General features: G+C 31.5%; 1 protein-coding gene and 1 long non-coding RNA gene across 2 annotated transcripts in view; one reads left to right on the top strand and one right to left on the bottom strand.

Annotated features, from left to right (window-relative positions):
* The window catches only part of LOC142327952 (uncharacterized), a 77,749-nt gene extending 62,416 nt beyond the window's left edge, over positions 1–15,333 (top strand). The window contains exons 12-14 of the mRNA XM_075371372.1: positions 10,332–10,546; positions 14,671–14,776; positions 15,260–15,333. Of these exons, the coding sequence (XP_075227487.1) occupies positions 10,332–10,546; positions 14,671–14,776; positions 15,260–15,333 (395 nt within the window). The remainder of the gene's footprint in view (positions 1–10,331; positions 10,547–14,670; positions 14,777–15,259) is intronic.
* Positions 15,334–16,500: 1,167 nt separating this feature from the next.
* On the bottom strand, positions 16,501–22,625 carry LOC142327488 (uncharacterized). Its single transcript, XR_012756998.1, has 3 exons — positions 22,570–22,625; positions 21,329–21,416; positions 16,501–19,056 (listed from the first exon to the last, which is right to left on the bottom strand). It is a non-coding gene; the product is annotated as an uncharacterized LOC142327488 (long non-coding RNA).
* Between the last annotated feature and the right edge of the window lie 1,881 nt (positions 22,626–24,506).

The raw sequence follows: 24,506 nt of genomic DNA, 5'->3' as shown, positions 1-24,506 counted from the left end.
TGAAAGAGCTGCTGCCCTCTTTCAGGAATCATTCCTTAGTCTGGCTCTCAACAGATACCTCTCCGATATGGTTGCACCTTCGGTCCAGCTACTCTGTATCCCTGAGCACTCAAGCCCCCTCACCAACGCCAAGGTCTCATGATTCATAGAGGAGGCTTTCAGATTTAAAGGAATTATCTATTTATAACAAAATAAAAATTCAATTACAATAGTTTATTTACATTTCGTCAATACTAACGACATGCTCACTCGTTTAAATTATAATAATCGTCAGTCAACTCAATAAATTATAAATAAATCATCTATGGCTGCAAAGTCTGTATAAGGTGGATATTCTTCAGTCATATCACCTGAATCTAAACTTAACGGGAAATCATAAAAAAATACGATCTTACTTTTTATTTTTATAACTACCAGAATAATACTACGTTTTACACGTATTAAAATTACAGGAGCTTATATTGATTTGAGAATTCTCGATCCATAAACTGCCGATACTGCAATCCTTATCTGAAAAATCTATCCATACAGTGCTTTTAATTTTAATCTGTAATGAATGTATTACTGTTCGCCTTCAAGGAAATGTTTTTTTTTTCTAATTTCACTATTCAACAATATTGTCAACTCATAACTACCCGTCGGCATGTTTATGTAATGTTTTTTTAGTTATCTCGTAATTATTATTTTCATCTATTTTGACATCTTTATCGAATGCGAAACACAATTTATCGTTTTTATTCTCTTCCGCATTTGAAATAGTGTTGGCTGTCATCAACCACTTTAAACCAAACTCATATTTACTGTCGGAAAGGTCGATTAGAGGAAAAAATGATTTTTTAATCACTGAACTATTACAGTCAATTTATAATAGACACGACAATATTTAGGATAAAAAAATAAACATAATTTATTCGCGTAAAACCTCTATGCAAATTACATCGTCATCGGCTTGATATCTATTATAATTGTACGTTACATTAGATTCTCTACAGAAAAATTCATCAATTTTGAAGGGTAATTCATCACATTACCTATACTATCAAAATAGTCTACATTTTTATTTGTTTTTTTTTAAAAACCAATGAGTACCGCGACCGTTTGAAGTGTCTAAATTAACTATAGCGCGTAATTTTTTCTTTTTTTTTGGTAATGCGTATAACACCTCTAAAATTTGGAATTTTCAACTGTTTCACGTAAAAAATTCATGATCGTATAAAGCGCGTTTCAGTACTGAATTTAGTTTCTTAGCAATACCGCTGCCACCTTTCTTTAATTTCAATCTACCGCCAGATTTAAGTTTCATCGCGTTAATTACTATGTAAGCCGCCGCTCTTTTAGTCAAACTGCTGTCGGGTGCGATCATGCGTTTCCAAGCTCTTTAGGCTAGAGCTTTATCAGTTGCCGATCTCGTTTATCTAGTCCAATTTATTAATGCCAATATCACCACGCTTTTGTACCCGGACCGCAATAATTGTAACCCGGTAAATGTGCTTCAAATGGTAATAAATCTACAGCTTTATTGACTACAGACCCGATAATTCCGCTTCTTTTCTTCGTATTTTTATCTATATATATATATATATATATATATATATATATATATATATATTATATAAAAAAATTTATTTTTTATTCAGATGTATTATTGACTATATTTTCAAGCCGACCATTAGATTTGAGGATCGGCTTTTAACTAGGAAGAATCCGAAAGCGCATATTTGAACATTGGCTTTTTTCATCAGCCTGAATTCAGGTCGATGGAATAACTTAACTTTTTCAATACATTTTTACAATAAACAGCATTTTTAACGACAAAATTTTCAAGGTTAATGATTCTTTAATGTATCACTCATTTATCGGCTGGAATTCCAGCCGATGAGAACTTCATTTTTTCACTACATTTCTACAATAAACAATATTTAACTGGAACCCGTTTTCCTTTTCTACCTCGTTCTTTACGACCTAATTCTTTAATTATGAATATGATTTCATTCGAAACGATCTGGTTTCCAGCGTCATATTCACCTAAAAGTGTTTACATTTTTATAATTATAATTAATTGATTGATGTCCGATACCGCTAAAAGATGTGGATGGTCTTTTATATGGTGAAACAGATCTATCAATTTCAACTATTTGTTTCTCCCTCTTGTACGTGTTTCTAAAGAAAAAAAAATTAAAGTTCAAACGATTAGTTAATTCGCGTAAGAAAGCCGTTCCTTAAATCTGAGGAACGGCTTTCAAGAAAGTACGCCGCGGTCGATCAGTGTTAAGTCGACGATTTATCACTACAGCTTCTATAGCGACCTTTATTTTTATCAGAATCTTTATCAATTACTAGAAAACCGTAACTGTTCGCGTTTCAAACGTGCTCGCATAATGATTTAAATCCATCAAACGACATGTTAACGTTTACGTGTTCATTGTAAATGTGTTGTAAATTTAGACCGCCTTGTCTGAATAATATTAAAAAATTACAGTTGTCTCGTATCAGTTAACAATTGTCTCTAGGAAAGTAATCACTATACTGCTTTCTTTTTCTCCGATTACATCGTCAAAATTCATTATTGAATAAAGTATTTGATCGCTTGTGGCTGTGGAACCTGATCGTTTTCAGTATATTGAGTTCTCGATTTAGATTTATAAATTCAGATCTCTACAACGGTTGTTTTAGAGGTTTTGAAAAATGTACAGATTTAAAAAGCGTAATCCCGTTTTCGTGAAATAAAAGATGAAAAACATTTGTTTTGCCACAGTTTGAGGGATCGCGCACAAAACATCTTAGTAGTGTTAGGTAACAAAGAACTACGTCTATTTCGTTTGGGTGATATCATACCCTAATGTTGCATTTCCAATGGTAAGTTTTTTCTGTTGTATCTCTTTCTATATGAAATATTTAAATTGAAAATTATAATTTATTCGCCTACTCGCAACATATCATTTTCTTTTGGCCAAAACCTTCATGAATGCTGCATGTCTACGTTTAAAAGCTTCAACAAGCTTATCGATGTTATCTTGTTAATATCTATAATGGCAAATTTAGATTTCTGTTGCAGTTCCTTCATCATATATATATATATATATATATTTGTACGATATGTAATTTTTCTAAGTTCCCAGACTTTTATTTACAAATAATAAATTTTAAAGTAAAAATAACACTTTAATATGGCTGAAACAATCAATTCTAACAATGTGTGGGAATTTAAATACGAAAATTAATAAAGTGATTATCAATAAGTTATTGATAAAGTAAATGTTAAGGACAGTTTGCCAAATCATCTTCAAAGTCATAATCATAATATTTATCTAATGGCATGCAATAATCATCATTACCATAACCATGAAGAGTTAATAATACTTAAATAGCCTGAATAAAACTATGTGACACATTTATTATTATCTATACATGAAAGATTAAAAATTCGTCAATAAAATATTGTGTTTGATGTTCAAGTTCAACAACTTCACTCAAATCTATCCATGAATTGTATCTTTTATCGAAAACTAGCCATTTTACATACGCCTTGTCGCCTTTACGTTTAATTTTCTCAGTTTGATATACATCTTTGTTTTTTTGTAACTCGTGTTGATTAAAACGTCCTTTTACGAGTTGATTTCTATTATCGATTAATTCATATGTAACAGGTCTAGATTCAGAGTGCACCGTATGCATTTTGAATATTTCATTCGTCCAATTCGGCAAATAACCCCTATCGAATACTTTTTTATATTTGCTTATGCGAATATAATCGCCACATTAAATTTAATTTTTACAACACTCTTTTTTTCTATCATATTTTTTGTTTAGATTTACTAACACTTGCGCTTCATTCGTCGTATTTATATCTTTCGGTTTAAATATTTTAGCTGAATGGACGGTATCATTGTACTCTTCGACTAACGCTTGCAGCATATCGGTTCACTTGTAGCTGATTTGTTGAAAACGAAATGAACTCTAAATCGTTCTATTGAAACGCTCAACTACGGAAACTTTTTTTATCTGAATATGTGGAATAATGATTTATGTTGTATTGTTTTAACAATGCTTTCACATGTGAATTGTAAAATTCCGTTCCCTGATCCGTTTGAAAATGATTCATTTTACACTTTTCGAGTATCGGTCGCAAAGTGGACGCGACTTCTTCGCCCCTCTTACGCCCCTCTTCTTCTTTAACGGTATAACATACGCGATTTTAGTAAAACAATAACAGTCAAAAAATATTTATAACCGTTATTGATCTTTGAATGAGGAAGCATTTCACCTATATCTTCCTGATACAAATCAAAAACCTTTAATTTCTTCTTTCTAGACTGATGATTACGCCTGGCTGATTTGTTTCTGTCGCTAAATCGGCTTTAATTGACATCTCATTATCGTAGAAGAAAAAAAACAACGTATTAAAATAATGTATTACATAACTCGAGCGAACATTACAATTTCATAAAGTGTTATTCATATAAACTATCTAATTGTTTTAAATTATCAATATCGATCGCTGTATCAAAACGATTGCCTTTTCTTTTAATTTTAAGTTCGCGGCGTGCATAATTGAAAAATTTTACATTTTTGACTCTTTTACTTTTAGATATAAGGTTTCATGATTGGGATATCTTTTTTTCTTAACGCTGATAGCATTATATTTATACGGATGGTCCGGTTATTTTTTTTTAATATAATTTCACACAGTTATCTTCATTATCATATGTAAATGGTACAGCCATAGTTTTCAGTTTCTTTTACAACTTTTTCATTTTCATCTCGTAATTTTTCCGCGATATTTTCAAGCTATAGAAATTTCGCGTTATCTATCATCTTTATATGGATTAAAATCTTCGATGAAACAATCTTTTATAATTTTATTACAACTAACATAAAAACTTGGAGATATCCAAGATGCTATTGATAGTATTAAATCATCACAAACATACTTCCTCTTATGATTTCACACTTACCACCCTGTTTGTCATAGTCTTGTACTTACCACCACTTACTGTCATAGTCTTGTAAGTTTCCAAACCTGAATCGTCAAGACATGCTTTATATAATCGTCGATGTAATACTTTTTTGCACTGTATTTTTTTTTACACAGTTTGCTTTTTTAGTAATTTTATCGTTTAACGTGTTAAAGGTGGTGTACCATTTTCGATCTCAATCCGATAAATTCTATCATTTGATTACCGTTTACTTCATCTTTAAATTTGCCCGATACTTTTTTATTTTTCGCAGAATGATTCGGTTGATCTTTCGGATAATCTGATGTATCGAAATGTTGAAACAGATAATCTTATCTCATGTCGTCGTAAAAATCGTCAGTTTCAATATCGTAGATGAAGTATCCATGTAACATAAACTGATTTTTTCTCCGTAAGGATTCATAACGTTGTAATGAAAATCGTATATTACAATTTTATTATGATCCAATATTGTAAATGCACCGTATCTTTTGGCAATTTGAACGCCGACTAAAAAACCACGCTCTCTGTTTAAAGGACAGTATATTGTGCACTTGTTTTACAATCAATCTGTTCAGTATAGGTTGTTTTAAAACTACATAGTGGCAGACGTAGTTCGTTTATCGTCTAATGTGGTCAGTAATTTTCTACAATTTGAACCGGGTGACACTTCCGACACTGATAAAAATTGCAATCATTATGTTAGCGTCATGAGGATGATTCATTATAGAATCTAAAATTTGATTAAAATGCTGTTTATCGATCCATTTAAAATTATGACTCGTTGAAAATCCATATAAATCATTGGCGTCAACGTAAGTTATGTATTTATTGGGGCGTTATTATAGTTTTTAAGATATTTCTTGTTTGCTGCAGGGTGGTTTTTAATAAAAGTTAAAATGCCGCCTCTGATGCCTGATTCAATAAACATATACATGTCTGCGTCTGTAAACATGCATCAAAAGCTAAACCTGGTGCTGATGTAAATATCGACCTAAAACGATTCTTTTGGTAAATTGGACGCTAATTTTTCCAAACTCGAAGCCATAAATTGAAAAGTGTCTACAAATTTTACACTCAAATTTTTCGATATCCGTTTCATAAACACTGTATATTTTCCAGTAGTTTTAGGTATAATGTTTATATCATTCCAATCATAATCTGGTTGTCTTATTATAAAATGCGAATCGTAACCGGTCAAATTGTAATTAAATATCGGTATGGTATTTTGTAATTGTTTACAAAAATTACATTTATTGCATCAATGCACCTCTATAACTACCGTGTCTATAAGGGAAGGAAAGACAGTGTCTCTCAGCATGTCCAAGTACCGCCCGGAATTAAGGGTTCCATCGATGAAGATCATAATTCTAACATCTCCAACATTGGATGGGTCAATCCAATGGGGATTTTCATCACACCAATATCGGTAAAAATCTATAAATGGCAATGATCTCTTGACTTTTCGGTTGAAAGAGTGCATATATTGTAAATATGTAACATTTTTTCATCAACTTGATTTGCAAAGTCGGATAGGGTTTCCATAAAATGTTCAGCGGCTTTTACTCTTCTGTAAAGTACAGGTTGTTTCGGTAAAACTTGTTTTATTTTATCAAAAACCGATTCGTGACAAGCGAAATATAGAAAATAACTCATCTGTTAGTGTACGTGCGTTGTATAACTATACGATTTTGTATGTATTAGATAATACGGTGTCTGATTCAATATGCATTCAAAATCTGCTGTGCTACAACAGAAATTAATTTTCGTACTTTTTAAATTTTAGTACATTTTCACCCGGTTTTGGCATTTTTATATGTACCGGTTCATTGTAAATACAATGTTTTAAATTAGCTTTCATTCTATCTTCGCTATTTCTACTTTTATAATATAAAATAACGTTTACAAACATCTGTCTAGGATCTACGTATCGTCAATTGAGACCTAACTAGTGAAAAACCTTTTAATAGTCTGAAATACAGCAATAGTGTGAAATATCATTCGGATGTAAATTAATTTTTAAATATAATAATTCGAAATAGTTCGATTTTTCAATTCCGTTAACTTTTAAAGGTCTAACCTCTTCATCATAATCATATATAGAGTGGTCCAAAAGTCGTAGTACAACCTATTATTTCAGAAATTAAGAAAATGAAAAATTTGGATACACCGACGTAAATTAGGAATAAGGATCCACCTTTGGGGAGCATAACACAGCAATGGCCACCATTTTTAATCGCCGTCCATTTATATAAGTGGGAAGGAGAAAATGTGTCGTATCAAGACAGATATTACAATTTTACCAGGATTTGATTTCTGCAATCAGATTTCAAATAACTGTTACAGTGTAGTAGTTATTGGCATCCAAAACTCCTACACTGTTACAGTGGAGGGCTACTCCAAAACTGGAGGGCTAACGTGATGTGTTCAATATGTCGACCGTTTTGTTGAAAGCATAACTCAGTCGCAAAAGCACTTCTGGTACGATTTCCGTGCAGCACAGCGTAATTCTTTGTTGCAGATGGTGAACATCACGAATCTTTTCTGCGTAAATAAGTTGCTTCAAATGCCCTCACAAATAGTCCATAGGTGTGAGGACGGGTGATCTTGGTGGCCATTCCACTGGGCCACGCCGACCAATCCATTGCCCAGGCAACTGGACATCCAATCATTAACGAACTTTTAGCCCAAAGTGTGGTGGAGCACCATCTTGTTGAAAAAACGAAGGGAACGATCCATCTTCATTTAAAAGGGAAGGAAAGACGATGTCTCTCAGCATGTCCAAGTACCGCTCGGAATTAAGAATTCCATCGATGAACGATTGGGCCAACCACACGGGTACCTCATATCTCGCACCACATCATAATTCTAACATCTCCAACATTGGATGGATTGATCAAGTGCGGATTATCATCACTCTAATATCGGTGATTCTGCCGGTTCATCTCGTCACTGACATAAAACATTGCCTCGTCACTGAATAGGATACTCTGTGAGAATGTAGGGTTGCTCTGATATTGACGTAATGCCCATGTAAACTCGAGATGTCTGTCTGGGTCATCCTCAGAAAGTTTTTGCAGCATTGTCGAGGTTGTCTCATCAGTGGAAGATTTGGGACGACCACTACGTCGCCTTTCGAACATAATTCCAGTTTCCTTCAATTTGGATACGAGACATGCAACAGTGTTTTGCGAAATCGGTGGTCTCTCTAGATGGCGCCTGTTGAAATCTAATGCAACTATCTGCTTCGTTCACCAGACATCAGGATCGCCTCAATTTGCTCTTACTTCGTCAAAGCCATCATATGTCACCTGCAAAAGAATAAGATTTTCAATCTTTTGAGTCCCAATAACTTCTACAACGTGTAACAGTTATGTGAAATCTGATTGCAGAAATACCTGGTAAAATTTTAGTTTGTTTTGACGTCACATGACCACATTCCATTTAAATAAATTGACGACGATTCAAAATGGCGGCCATTGTTGTGTTATGCCCCAAACGTGGGCCGGGACCAATACCTATTTACGTTGGTGTATTCAAATTTTCATTTCCTTTAAAACTTCTGAAATAATAGGTTGTACTGATACTTTTGGACCGCTCTGTACAGTTATAGAAACATCGTTGACGATTTCAGATGCTAAAGCAATATCTATCTTGTAAATAAACAGTATAACGTGTGTATCTTAAAGCGTTGTGGATCATGACTGGTTACATGTTTTGATAAAATAGCCCATTTTAAGCAGAAAGCATTATCATTTTTAACATTAATAACAGCCTTTGTTTTTTTTTATTTCATCGGGTAAGTCTGTATAAGAAGAATCACATAATGATTTTAAATTTATTTATACGTAACAATAAACCGTCGATACTGATTAAAGACCAACCGCTGCCTTTACCTTGAAATTCAGATTCAACTAATAGTTTTTCAAACGCATCATCTAAAACTTGATCTAAATCATTATAATTATATATGTAAATATTTTTAGTTTTAAAAGCAATCGATTTGATCACTCCCGACTTTTTTTATATGTACATTCCAATAAGAAATTCAATTTTACAGCATCAGTTGTTACGTACGATTTTAAAATGTTGAAAACGCAATTTTTTATATTGTTTAAAAATAAATAAAATATCTGTATTTGTTTCACCTAAATTTTTATAATAATATGTGATTAAATTTTTGAATGAATTCGCATCACAGGTTCGTTTTTAGCGTAATCGTAATCATTCTCTAAACAGACTCGTTTACAATTCGTGATGTCTATATAATAAATGAATATAATAATTATATTATGAATATGCTACTGCGCATTCTTAAAAAAGCTGCAATTTACGTATAGGAACTTTGCTCGTTATTTAATGTGTACGGAGCCAGAGACGTTTACATTCGCCGCCATCAATACATTAAATCCAAAATAATACATGTTTTCGCATACATTAAATAACACACAATACTCATACCCTTCTTGAATGTATATTGGATTTGCACCATAAGGAACCAATATCTACTTAATATGTATAATAAAATTCCTGTAATAAAAGTTTTATTTTTGAATGTGTAAAACCAGTTAAACAGTTTCGGCCTGAACAGTGTCATAGATTTTCATGGTAGCAGAAGTGCGATGAATTTTTAACTGACACTAGCAAAGATAATAGAATTTATCAAAAAGGTTATTAGTTAACTTGTAGCGAATAATTTTGAGCCAGAATCCAAATATCAGTAGAGAATGGAAACAACAGAGGTCGCCCCAAAACTTTTTGATGTTTTGGGACTCCTTATGTATAAATAGGAAGACCCGATTTCCTAGTTATATGGAAGAACAAAGTACAATCAAACAGTAATATTCCAATATGCTACAAAATAAAGAAAAACCATAAGGAGGAAACATTCTGGTTCTCTTAAAAGATCAATTATTCTGCATTATATAGCCTGCTCTGTATTGCTCAACATACAAAGAAGTTTTTCAAAAGTTGGGTTGTGAGTTGTCATTTTAACCTTACTCTCCTGATTTTGCAACATTTCATGTCAAGAGTTTGGCTAGAGTGGCTTATATACCAATGTGAACAACTCCAATAGAAAGATTAGACACATGGATTCAAACAGTGCATTTAGGCACTGTTTGAATTCCCTCTGTTAGTCTGTTTGGGCTTGAATATTTCATATTAATGGTTTTAAAAAAAAAATTCCATTCAAACTTAAGTGGAAAAGAATTTCTTTCTTTTATCTACAAATTGCTGTTGTTTCAGCTGAGAGGTCAATTTAAAAATTTTGTATATTAAAACGTTTTGTACATTAAAACTAACTGTAGTTAACGTTATGTACATATCGGTTAAAAGTTATTTTATATACGTTATTGCTTGAAGTTATATTTACAGATAATCTAACTTCATATCAAGACTTAATACAAAACTTTCATTTGCGTTTTTACCTTGGTGCACCAAAATCATCTGTACAATATTCTGCTGTTGCACCACCGTCTGAAGCATCACTTAAAGAGATGGATGATTCTATTAATGTTTATATTTTTGATTGCAAAGAATCAATTTTTGAAGTAAGGGTTCTTGAAATCGCACATTATGAATATCTAAAAGTAAGTATTTATATATATTGAGCAAGTATATATTGTTTGGTATATTAATTCACGCTGTTATGAGAGAAATGTTCCGTCACTAATATTTTAATATTTTATCAAAGTGTACGCGCTTTCACGCACATTCATTAAATCAGCCCACACATGCTTATTTTTGGAAGCCACTTTGCCAGTTTGAATCATTCTTTTACAATTTCATTTTAAGTGAAGTATTTAAGAATAATTTAATTTGTAATTAAAAGTAATTAGGCATAAAGTATAATGCTACATAAAAACTGATTACTATTGAGAAAAATCAAGGAGTAAATTTAAAATACTCCAAAATTAATGTAATATTTTTATATCATTGTAATCGCCAAAAAAATGTAATGGGCCAGGCCATTTTTTAACAGGTTATGAGGACAGGATATGGACAGTAAGGATACATTCTTTTAAAATACATGAAGAAACTGAAAAAAAAATTGAATACATGTTCTGTCTTCAAAGTAAACGATCTATCTATATGGATCTGGAAATGCTTTATTTTCGACTTACGAAAAAACTTCTGCTCAATGAAGCCATACTAAAATTCTTGGAATTAAAGGAAAATTTAATTTGATTTTACATGTTTTTTGACCCGTGAAACTGAATAAAACATTTTCTAGAACTATATATTTAATCACTTTTAAGAAAATTATAAAATACCAAAAACCGAAATATCATGCCAAAACAGAATTTGAAGTAAATTTAATTCTGAGAAAATTGAAGAAGAGCAAGAAATTTGGCTAAAACAAAACTGACCAAAACTTAGCAGAAAAATACTTAATTATAATTTGAAATTAATATAATAATATTATTTATAATCAACGTTATTATAATTTTACACCAATATTCAAATTGAAAATGTATGTTTTTAGTAAAATATTTATTGATCTAGACAAAATCAATTATTAAAATAATGTAAATGTGTGTCAGATAACAGTTCTTCTGTCTAAGAAAGCTGCATATGGCTACTAATTAACTCTGTGAGAGATCCTTTGAAAGAAAATTAATCGAGTATTTTAAAAGAGAACTGTTTAATGTTCAGTAATTTTCAGGTATTTAAAAAGTTTGTCACATTTATGGTCACTGAGGAGATAGCTGTGCACTAAAATTATCACATTTAAGTTGGTTTGTTTTTTCATTTGGAAGGTTTATAGTTTTTGCACAACAATCTGAAAAATTCAAGTGGTTGCTTGTTAATTGAAAAGTGCCTTTACCTTGATTGAAAAGTTGCTAATACAATGACTGGAAACACTCCACGTTGTTTTGAAGTGTTTTAAAAATAATTTGTCATAGTAGTACTTCAAAAACTTACTGGAATAAAAATTTAGAAAAAAATTTTTAGTCTAAATTTGACACTAATATTTTTATTGCCTTCTTAGAGAGAATAATAGTGCAGAAAATTCTTTTGATCTAAATACAATTTAATCTATTTTTTCATATTTTTACAAGGTTTTTTATTAACAGAAAAATAACTAATTTTTTCAGATAATTTTCGTAAAAGATATATTTCCTGATTATGGTATGAATGCAACATTTACAAAAATAGATTCAAAGACTTCTTTTATTGTGAATATTACTGATATTGAAAACAATACTATTTGTTACTTGGGTATTTTTTATGTAAGTATGGTATAGTTTTAGTTAACTATACTAGTTAATATAATTGATATAACTAGTTATGACTTTTTACTTTTGTGTTCAAATTATAAAGGATGAAAAATTTATTTTCAATGATTGTCTGTTTATTTAGCAAACAAACCTTATTTTCCTAATTTGTTTGTTCCAATCTGTTCAACAATAAGCAGTCTCTGGCCTAATGAGATGAGGATGATACGTATGAAAGGAAATGTAAATGGGGTCTAGTCTTGTACAGCTGACCATTCCTTAAATGTGTGTACTAATTTAAACCCAACCACTGAAATACACTGGCATTCACTGTTTTTAGTATTAATATCCATACGAAAGTTTTATATTACCTCAGAACAATCAGACTTTGAAAATCAGCTGTTAAACAAGTGATTGTGATTATGGGCTTACCACTAGACCAGCCTGGTGGCAATGACAATGATGCATAAATAGAAAGTAATTACTTGAAAAAAAAATTATTTTTTGTTTTAGTACAATTTTTTTGTGTTTTTATTATTGTTTATAAAGAAAGTTTTTAAAAATTAAAAAATTAATTTTTTCCAATTATCTTTGCATCCTAGAAGCAGAACTTAATTAAAATCAATTAAATTGTAGATTTTGTAAGACCTAGAACTTACAAACCCCAAGAATTTTCAGAAATTTTTTAATATTTATTTTTTAACCTTGCAATTTGATGCATTTAGACCAACGGCTTCAAAATTTTTAATACTCTTATTATAATTTAATATGGTAATTTTGTAAAATAAGCGATTGTCTCAGCTGTGATTTAATCATTTGAAGTGAATATACTTTACTGGGAGCTGAATACAGTGCAAGTGGAAGCACTTCAAAACATAGGTCATGGGAGTTTGCAGCAATAAGCCAAGACCTGTGTGAAGGAGCATTGAACTTCTTTTGAAAGAGAACCTCTTTTTTGGCTAGATATGGATATTTAGCCTGAATAGCGCACCCTTAAATTGATCCAGTAGTAAAGAATAATTCTCTACAATGATAATCTGTCTTTTTCCAGGTAGTCTATATAAGAATATAACAGGTTTGTTGCCCTTAGATTTTCAGATTTTTGCTTCTTTTTACAATTAAAGAGGGATATTAATTGAATTCATTTCATCAAAGATGATGAACTGAAGGAAGCAGTGAGGTTGAGGATCAAGGAAAGACAGCCAGCATTCTTCACTGACTAAATGAGAACTGATTCATCGTTGGGAGACATATGTAATCTGTAAATGGTGATCGCTTTTTCTTACGAAAATTTGCAAATTTAACACTTGAATTTTATGCAAATTTAAATTTTGGTAAAAAGTTCTTATTGTCTGCTATCTGGTCTTATTTTTTGTTTATTTAAAAATAGTCAGTAGAAAGAATTTGAACTTCAAATAGTTAGGAATGAGAGAAAGAGAGAGAGAGCGAGAGAGAGAGAGAGAGAGAGAGAGTGAATCATGTTTATTAAAAATTTGTTTTATTTCAGGATCGCAAACGTTCTCTAAAATACAAATTGGTTATATCAGAAGTAGATTGTTACATCTGGGCAGATAAAAAGAGCTGGATGTTGGATGTTAAGTTGTGTAAAGTAAATATTTATATACCCACTTACTGTATAAAAATTACTTTACATAGAGAAAGAGATAGATACTTCTCGTCAATAATTACATTTTTTTTAATAATCAGTTTAAAACATATAATTAACATTGGTATAAAACATAACGGAATAGTAGCAAAAAAATCTGGACACTAAGAGTGGTACAGTGTAGGTCTCTACTGATAATTTTAAGTAAACAAAAATATTAGTTGGAAAATTTAACAACCACCTTCTTATCTACATTGTTTTCAATTCTGGGGTTTTATCCTTTGGAAGTTTGTTCACATTTTTTGTACTCTTAATTCTTCTTTCATATCTTCACCACTTTGGATACCTCTTCCAAATTTCCATTTTCATGTTGCCTTTTGGCTTTTGCCTCTTTTCTTCTTGGAAGAAAGGAAGAATTCCACTCGACTGAAGATCCCTGAGAATTGAGGAACCCATTCAAATCTTCTATCTATAATCTGCATTTTATTGTTTTTCATTCATATACATGTTCCTTCTATATATAGTGCATGACACCTTCTTAACTAGCTCCCCTTTTAACTGCACTTTTTTTTTTATTAAGTTATAGTGAGGTTTTGAAGAATTTCAATATATAATTATTTCAGATAATTATAAATAAAATTAAAACATTAATTTTGAAGTGTTTTAAAAATAATTTGTCATAGTAGTACTTCATAAACTTACTGGAATAAAAATTTAGAAAAACATTTTTAGTCTAAATTTGACACTAATATTTTTATTGCCTTCTTAGAGAGAATAATAGTGCAGAAAAGTCTTTTGATCTAAAAACAATTTAATCTATTTTTCCTATTTTTACAAGGTTTTTTATTAACAGAAAAATAACTTATTTTTTAAAATATAATTTTTTCAGGTAATTTTCCTAAAAGATATATTTCCTGATTATGGTATGAATGCAACATTTACAAAAATAGATTCAAAGACTTCTTTTGTTGTGAATATTTCTGATATTGAAAACAGTATAAAAATTAAATGTTTTATTTTAATACATATTATATTATCTTATAATGTATTTAGTTATTAAAGTTGTGCATTTTGTTATTTGGGAAAATGACTATCCCAATATAAATGGTAATGTGTAGTAGTTATGCTAGTGTGCAACTTTAATATTATCTTGAGTAGTTTTAATCTTAATATTTTTATTCTTCAAAATGAGTGGTGTGTAGTGTAGCATTGTTGATATGTACTACACCATAATGAATGACACATCTGTTTTTTTATAAAATCATTATACTAAAATGTAGGTATGACTGATTTTTTTTTTTAGTGCTGATTAAAATTCTCTAAACAAGTGTTCTGTGTATTTTATAAAATTCATTTAACAGATTTATTCATTTATTCATTTTGCTAGACAGCTGAGGATCTTGTTCTGGCTTCGCCAGTGAAGAGAGAGTGGAAGCCCTCTATTAGTACTGAAAATTGGCTTGTTTTTGCTTTTATAGAGCCTCTTGATGATGAGGAAAGGGAAGGGAGTTTACATTATTGTAGGGATCTGCATTTGAAAACATCAAAATGATCTGACAGCCTTTTTTAAAAAAAAATTATTTCTTATTGTTTCTGTAGTGTAGCTTGTGCACAACAGCAAAACATCACACCGCTGGAAGTGTGAAGCACACAGTTCCATACAAAAATCTTTGTATCTTTTCCATAAACTGAGAGGTTTACTGACATTAAGCTTAAGGATTATATATTGTAAAGGGGGGGGGGGTGCTGCAGTTCCACAGTGCCTATACGAGCCGCCACTAAAAAATATGTTATCCGTGAAATTTTTGTTAATTACTTCTTAATTAGCAAAAGTAAAACTCAGTAAATTGTAAAAATTCTTTGTCCATTTATTAAGTTAATATTAGACTACAGTATATTAATATTAGTGAGATGGATAATGGCTCTGCATAGTTAAAAAGCTTATTATATGACTGTTACATCACACGTACGAAATATGTTATCCGTGAAATTTTTGTTAATTACTTCTTAATTAGCAAAAGTAAAACTCAGTAAATTGTAAAAATTCTTTGTCCATTTATTAAGTTAATATTAGACTACAGTATATTAATATTAGTGAGATGGATAATGGCTCTGCATAGTTAAAAAGCTTATTATATGACTGTTACATCACACGTACGTTGTTAGGTAACATTGTTACATTAAACATACGTTTAATTTAAATCTATCTATAATGAAATCATTATAAGTAATATAAAAAAAATAATTAATTAGAAAGCATTTACGTTGTATATAACATATTTAATTTATGCATATTTCAAAGATTATTAATAAATTTTCCACAGGTTAATGTTCACAATAACCAATTTGTATGTACGTGTAAGCATTTATCAGCTTTTGCAGCGGGGATTGCATTAATTAAATTTAACCCTCTTAAAATCGTAGAAAATAGTCAAAGTCTAAGTGAATATGAGAACTATTTTTCTGTCTTAATTCTTTCACTTATAATTTTGCTTTTTTGTATTCTTGGAGTTATTGCATGGATGAGGGATCGAAAGGATAAATTACTAGTAAGTAAAGTTGTAACAAATTTTAATTATTAAATTAAATTAGTACATAAAGTAAATAATAAATTCAGTTAATCTACACAAAATTAAGTACATGTATTTTCTAAGTAAATAATGATTACAGATTAATATAAAAACCCATTCATTTTTTATATAATTATTGTTTAGAATTGAATCATATTATTATATATAGTGTACAAGTTTGAGCAGTCTTATCACAAAAGTCTTTTTGTGATATAATAAAAGAAAATTGTTTAAGATTAAATATATAGAGGTCTGTAAATAAAGTAGTGAGAATAGTTTTTTTGGCAGCCAAAGTGGCAACACTGTAAAGTTACTAGTAAACATATGTTTATATGAACAGCTGATTTATATTAGGTATGAATATTTTTAGTCTATTGTGAAATGTGAGACGAAAACAAAATATTAGTGAATAGTTTTGTACTGCGTTACAAAAATAGCCATGATACCTTTGGGCGAGTTTGGCTAGGTTTCGTTTGGTGGATTCGAGTCAATGTCCAGATTGTGAAACTGATACAGCGGACCATGTCCTCTATGTCTGTCCCCGATATGAGGTCGAACGTTCACGACCTGTTAGGGAAATTGAGAGAATACATTCCTTTCTGGATCTCCGTATTAACTGGATGATCCGCAAGGAGTGGTCGGTCTATAGTGGCTCATTTTCTTCGCGCCCTTGCGGTGTGTAGGTCTGCAGAGGATGTTTATTCGAGGTATTTGATCATGGCAGGATCCCGGGGGGCTTAGGGTTCCGGCCTAGGCATCGGATTGGTTGGAGGTAGGCGCACTGGCATCGTGCCACGGTTATATTGGTGTTTATGAATAAATTTTGGGCTCCCGCTGGCGGGGGTGGACATGCTGCCAGGGTATGATAGCCCGTGCGACCGGGGGCGTGGCTTCGTTCCGCCTATGGCGGTCCTGATTGTGACTTTGTAATGCCGCGCGAGTCTCCATGATTGTACCGGGTGGTGGTGCGGGATTTGTCCCCAACTCCTCCGCCGATCGGAATGAGGCTACGTTTCCCTTGTTAAGTGATTTAATTTGGTCGACTTATTTGAATGTAGGTCTGAACTTCTATGTTGCTTAAAACATAATTTTGATCGGTACAAGTATAGCATTGATTTAACTTTCAAATCGTTCGTTTCTGAGGCATTCAGTCACGAACGGTGCTGTCAAATTTGAACTAGGCACGGGGTCCGCGCTTCCGGTTAGTTAGTTGGAAGGAATTGTGTTAGGTTGGATGTGAAGATGTCCGTTTGAGGCATATGTGAAGGCAAAATTTGATTTTTATTGCACTAATGCAAAAGTCTGCCGAGGCACTTAAATCGGTGGCATCCCGACCGAGGCCTGGTGATGACTGTAGAGATGTAATCAGTTACGAGGCTCTAAAGACGACCTCCGGTAAAGCCCCTCAGGGCTCGGAGCGGAGGGGGCGGTGTGGCGACCGGTAACGTCACAAGGGGGGTATCTTCCCCCCTATGGGGTTGGGATGTTCACATGTGTAAAAATTACGTGTTAACAAGTTTTTTTATATTTTACATCTTGTTTAGATTATAATTAAAATTTTTAATTTAATAAAAGTTTTTAATAAAATTTAATTAGTTTAAAAAATATAACCTAATATAAATGAATAAGTTAGATGATACTGATGTTTTTTTGAAATATATAAAATTAAATTTCAGCTGATATTGCAAATTAAGTTCGCAAAATCGCTTCTGTGTATATAATAAGTCATCCTATTTCAATTATTCTGTACTTTGGTTGATCCATACAAATTAATTTGTATTGGCGGTACAAAGAAGTATGGTTATTCTTTTAATAACCAATCTTTAAAATGTCCTTTTTAAAATACTAATCTTTTGTTTGGTTCCCATCAACACCCAAGAGTTAAAAATTAAATTTAATGTGAATAGTAAACATTCAGAGAGTATTGATAATTCTGCTATATTTTTTTAAAAAGTTGTGGATTATTGTCCTACTTTAATTTTAATTAATGAAACTTAACTAATGAGGTACTTTTTCATTTGCCTTTCCCAGTATTAATGATAACAGTATTTTACATGATCAAACTGATTCTTTTTCAACAAATTATACTGCTTTGAATAATTAATCAATAATAAATTATTGGTTGTAAATGTACTGCATTTTATAATTTATCTTGATCTTTATAATATCAACACTATTTTGATGACTACCAAAACAAAAAAAAACGTTTTTTTGGCACGGTATATCAAAAATTAAGCCACGCACTAATAATCACAGTTACAACATGCAACATTTTATGAATGAAATGAAAAAAACATAAAAAATTAAATCCTATTTAGGATTTAATTGTGGAGAGGGTAGTAGCCTCCACATTTGATGTGTTACATATATGTTTGATGTATTACATACTGCTCCATCTTGTCGGAAGAAGATGTACTCTTTTTCATGATCTGTTAAGAGTGTACAATTTTTAAAAAAAATGTGTAGTACACTTCTGTCTGCGTTGACAGTACAGTCTAAAAATATAGGTACCCATTATACCATTACAAGAAAGAGCACACCATGAAGGAAAGATTTTCCCAATATGAAGTGGATACTCAAAGGATTGCAGTCCTCCAATATGTGTGTGTCATCTGCAAAAATAATATCTGGCTTCCTCACTGGTATATCTAATAGCATTGTTGTAAATGGAACCCATATTAAAAAAATTGTTTAAACCCTTTCCCCTAAAATAAACAAAAAAGACAGATGCAATTAATTGATGTATATATATATATATATGTATATATATATATATATGTATATATATATATATATATGTATATATATATATATATGTATATATATATATATATGTATATATATATATATATATATTTAAATAATACAGTATATAATAATGTAGTATTGTTTTTTTAAATATAATTGTAATTCATTTGTTATTTTCAGGATAGAGCCATATTTCTTGAGGACAACTATCCTGGGTACAGACATCCATATTTAATTGGAGTCTTCACAGGCAACAGGATTGGTGCTGGTACAACAGCAACAATTGGATTTCAATTATTTGGAGAGAAAGGAGAATCTAAAGTATATACATCTATTACTTTTGTTTTTTTAATATTGTACCTGTCTGAACACTGTTAAGATTGTCTAAATCCATTGTTTTTTAATAAGCCACTAAAACATTTCCACTTTCTTTTACCTTAAATATATTAACTAAATTTATTTTAGATATAATTTTTACTAAAAAATTAAAAACCTATGGTCCCAATTCCAGTGAAGCAATGCAAAAATAAAAGTCAAAAAATATAAGTATAGTTGTGAAAAAATGCACAAAGATTGTTCTGAAAAAATTGTGGCAAAATCAGCCATTATTTCATAAATTAATTATTGACTGTACGACTTTGTACAATACAATGCCAAATTGTAAATATAACTACAATAAGAGACTGCAAAGGCTGATAAATGTAACAAATATGAGTGATGGAACCATACACTGTAAAAGGAAGGGGTAGAGATAGAGATAGAGATTGAGATGGACTGATAATGTGTTGACAGATTTGAGGGTGATGAAGGTGGCAGGATGGGAAATGAGGGTGATGGTTTAATTGTTGAGGCCAAGGCCCAAACTGTAGCTGAGAAGAAGAAATAAAGAAATGTTCTTTATAATATTGTAGCATTTCCAAAAGTTACATTTTATGGCTGTCTTTTATAAAATGATTATTTAATAAAATAATCATAACTTTATCGGCACTTTGCCAATAAAAAAATGCCCAAAATTGTGTTCGCATTAAACGAAATGCCATATTGCTTTACTTGGACATCAAAAAGGAAGTAATGTTACTTGCTGTAATTAAAAAACAAGGTGTTTCTAGAGTTCTGTCTTACTTTGTCATAAGAATATAAATGAGGGCTGGCTGGAAAGTTGTTTGCCTGACAAAGAAAGCACAAGACTTTTCAGAAATTTTTACTTTTCAACTTTCAAATCAATACATTTAAACCAATGGCTTCCAACTATTTAATATGCTGGATATAATGTGATCTGTCCAATTCTGTAAAATAAGCAGCTGTATTGACTTTGATCTCATCATTTGAATTTAATGTACATCCAACGAGCTACTTCTTCAGGTTTGGAAAGAGTAAACCTAATGAACATGGAAGCACTTTGAGGCATAAATCATGGGAGTGTAATATTCTTCCTTTTTGTTCTGCCTTTTGCCAGGCAGTCTTATGAGCAACAAATCATGAGAATCCCATAAATTGTAGCCATTACTTTTCCTGCAAATGATGTCATTTTTGTATTGCTGCAGTTCACTTACCCCATCAACTCTTTGGAATGTGGTCTGTCATTTTAATGGTGAATCCATGTTGCAATGTTTCAACTCAGCAGAATGGTATTTAAATAAGTCTAAACCATGAAGTGTTCAGTCAAATGTGTTTTTTTGAACTTTGGGCATCCCAAGTGTTTTATCAACTTGAAAGAATGTACGACCATATTTAAATTCAGAAGCCCACATTTTTATGAAAACAAAGGGGAAGAATTATATTTAAATGTCAGTTTTTATGTCCGTTAGAGACCTTATTCGATTGCCACAAATAAGCAACTAAACTTGTGCATTTGAAACTTTGCAGCAGTTATCTAAAGAATAATAATGCTTGACAAATGTCATAATAGTCCACTTGTTCATATCTGGGCCACCTCTATGTCAATGCAAGAATTTTCTGATGATGGATACTTTTTAAAATGTGACATGAGAAATAGGAAGTTGTTGTTAGTTGGAATTTAATCATGATATTTATATAAATTATTCAATATATTTACCTCATTTAATAATTAATGAATGAATTAAGTGTCGTTAAGTGTATTGAAGAGTATATAACATTTTTTTTAAAAATATTTAGTGTTTTTACTCATACATATTGCTATCATTAATAACTATTCATCTGGTTAGTGATTTTATGCTGTTTTCCATAATTATGTTAGATTTTACTCACCATAAAATAATCAATGCAGAAAGGTAAAAACAAAGTCAGCTTAATCTTCCTTCACAGAATCTTATCAATGTATGCTGAGTAAGTAGACCTAAGAATGCAGAGAAACCTCTCAAAAGTGATGACAAGGCTCATTGACATTAAATTTTCTGGCGTAATGTAAAATTATTTTTTACAAGGATAAATATAACTAATATTAATAGCTAATTATATAAGTAATGTAATAGCTCAATCAGTAGCATTTTATAAGGTAGCTCTTAATATAATATTTGCGTGCTGACAAGATGTAAAATAGTTAACGAAATGTTAATATTTAAAATAATCAAGAATTTTTGGTATTTAACAGATATAGCCTAATTTTTTAAAAATTATTATTCTGTTTAATTTGAATTTTATTTTGTCTTCAAAGAATAATTTAATTTGTACTGCTATTTCAGCCGCACATTTTGAAGTGTAGCTACAGAAGAGTTCTTACCAGGGGTTCAGATGACTGGTTTGTTCTATTTACACCAAAATGTTTGGGCTGTGTTGATTATTTGTATGTTTGGTCAGATTTCCATGGAAAATGTCCATCATGGTAATAATTCATACTAGGTTTTCCTCATAGTTACTAAAAATTTAGTTTATTTTAACGGTCGGTCGATTAGTAATTTATAATAAGCTTAAAAGCTTATACATGGAATGTGGAATCAAAATTTTCCACCATACCTTATGCCATGCCTGACCAAGTATGGCGATTCGATTTTTTTATTTCCATCAAAAACAGTTGTGTTTAAACAATTACTGAATTCACAATCCTTTTTCATCCACTATCACGTATATTTAAAAGTAAATAAAACAGTATAATAAGTACAGTTTAATATAATAAAACCAAACTTAATAAATCCAGTGTTCTTGGTAATTTACTTAAGTTTTTCAATCTTAAGTGATACGCTGTTCTTATCATGGCGTTCTTTCAACATATGCCATCTAAATCCCGTAGAACATAACATTATTAAATAAATAGCACAAACAAATGTAACTAGCAGAGTCATTGACCAAAGTTATATTGATTCGTAATCTAATATTTTAAGAAAATCTTTTTGGAAAATTGTATATTGATTGTGGTATACTACAGTGAGCAACATAAAACCGAACCCATAACGTAACCGCTGCAGAATCGGTAGGTAATGTTGGAATGAAATTTCATGAATGATACGTTTAAATTAAATAAGAAAACATAATTTAAATGTGCATTTACTTACCTCAATTTTTTCAAAAGAGGTTCAACGACCACCTGGACATCGATGTAGCTTTTCACCTCGACTGTAGTAATGGGAAGAATCGTGAACGAGTCGTTCCTTCGATTCTTTATACTGAACGAAAGAATCGAGAATCGGTTTGCAGGAGAAACAGATTCTTTTTACCATTCTTAACGATGAAATGGTAGGCGACGGGAAACCAAATCTTTCTCAATTACGATTCGATTCATAGCAATCTTTCTTATGCATAGCTTGTAGTAGGGGATCCTCCTACCACACCAAATTCTAGCCTGCGTGACCAAATTCCACACGTGAATAACTTATTACATCCCCATCACTAATGTTTATTGACATTCGGCAAATTTATTACTTATGATTATAAAATATTTTCATTAAGTGTGCTATTTAACTGAGTTAATCTTAAACAATTAAATTTTATCTTAAGGCCCATAAAACAATTTTTGTTTATCAACTACAGCGAATAAGAGCCAAATATTTTTTTTTTTTTCAACTGTTATATCTTTTTTTTCTTGTTAACCTTCGGAAGAACCGTCAGGAATTACTTCATAAGGTGAATAAGAGTGATATGTATGAGTGTAAATGAAGTTTAGTCATGTACTCTCAGGTTGACTAGTTCTGAAATGTGTGGTTAATTGAAACCCAACCACCAAAGATCACCGGTATCCACGATCTAGTATTCAAATCCGTATAAAAGTATGTGCCTTTACTAGGACTTGAACCTTAGAATTCTCGACTTCGAAATCAGCTGATTTGCGTAAATGCGTTCATTACTAGACCAAGTAAAAGTATTTATAACTAGAAAATTTATCTTAACCAATTTCTCTAAAACTATAAATGACAAAATGAATAATTTAAAATAATATAGCTTGTACCATAACTTATTTTCGAGCGATCCATTGATTCCGTCTTTGTTCTTTTTTTATCACATCGATGTTATTTTATATCTACTTTATGTTTTTACTAATACGCGCACTTTATTACATTGTGACAAATTTGTGTCAAAGTTTTAGGATAATAGCAATCCAGAAGATATTCAGAATGAATATTTATTTTCAACCATTTCGTCTAACATAAAATCGCCTGCTTTAGAATTACTTGTTCGAATAGTTACGTTTGGGCCGACGTTTGGCAAGTTTTATTAAATGGTTACTTAAATAAAACGTTATTATTATAACGCAATTAAACGTTATTATTATTGTTTTTAACATTAATCTTAGAAATGGCAGAATTAAAACTAGAAGCGAACGAATCGCATTTTAATTTTTAAGAAAGAATTAAATCATTAAATTTGCAAACAGAGAATCTGTAATAGCAAATATTTTATGTGAGTATGTTAGAAAATTAGCTTTAAGAGTTATATTGAGAGTTATATTCCGTTTCTTGCAACTCTTAATGCTTGGACCCACCCGTATAACAGGATGCACCGTGGACATCAGCAATCGCAGTTTGCTGGCCTTCGGTCCGCCGATATTCGCCATAAGCCGGTTGAAAGCAGTTATGGCTCTCGCTTTGTCGGCGGCTCTACGAAGCTGCTCAGAAAAGATGAATTTCCGGTCAATCATCATACTGAGGTACTTTGCGGCCGGCTTGGTCTCGACAACCTCTATCCCGACCCTCAGGGAGAGAAGGGTTTCGATACGCTTCTTCGTGAGAACTACGATCTCAGTTTTGTTGAGGACTAGAGACAATCCATGGTCGTCCAGCCAGGCACCGACGCTGTGCATGGCTTGACTGAGCCTCAGTTGGTCGCGGTCTGCAACAAGTAGCGCAACTTCGTCAGCGTACCCAACACAGACATGAAGACAGCCTGAAGACAGATTCTTCAGGCATCTCCAGCCTCAGCAAGCCATCGTAGACGACGTTCCAAAGGTCGGAGCCGAGCCCCTGACGTGATCATAGTCCTAGGCCAGCCTGCCGCG

This window comes from Lycorma delicatula, chromosome 7 (genome assembly GCF_047948215.1).
Source record: "Lycorma delicatula isolate Av1 chromosome 7, ASM4794821v1, whole genome shotgun sequence".
NCBI classification, from domain to species: Eukaryota; Metazoa; Arthropoda; class Insecta; order Hemiptera; family Fulgoridae; genus Lycorma; species Lycorma delicatula.
The sequence above is the reverse complement of the archived record's forward strand: the minus strand, read 5'-3'. Positions and strand labels throughout refer to the sequence as shown.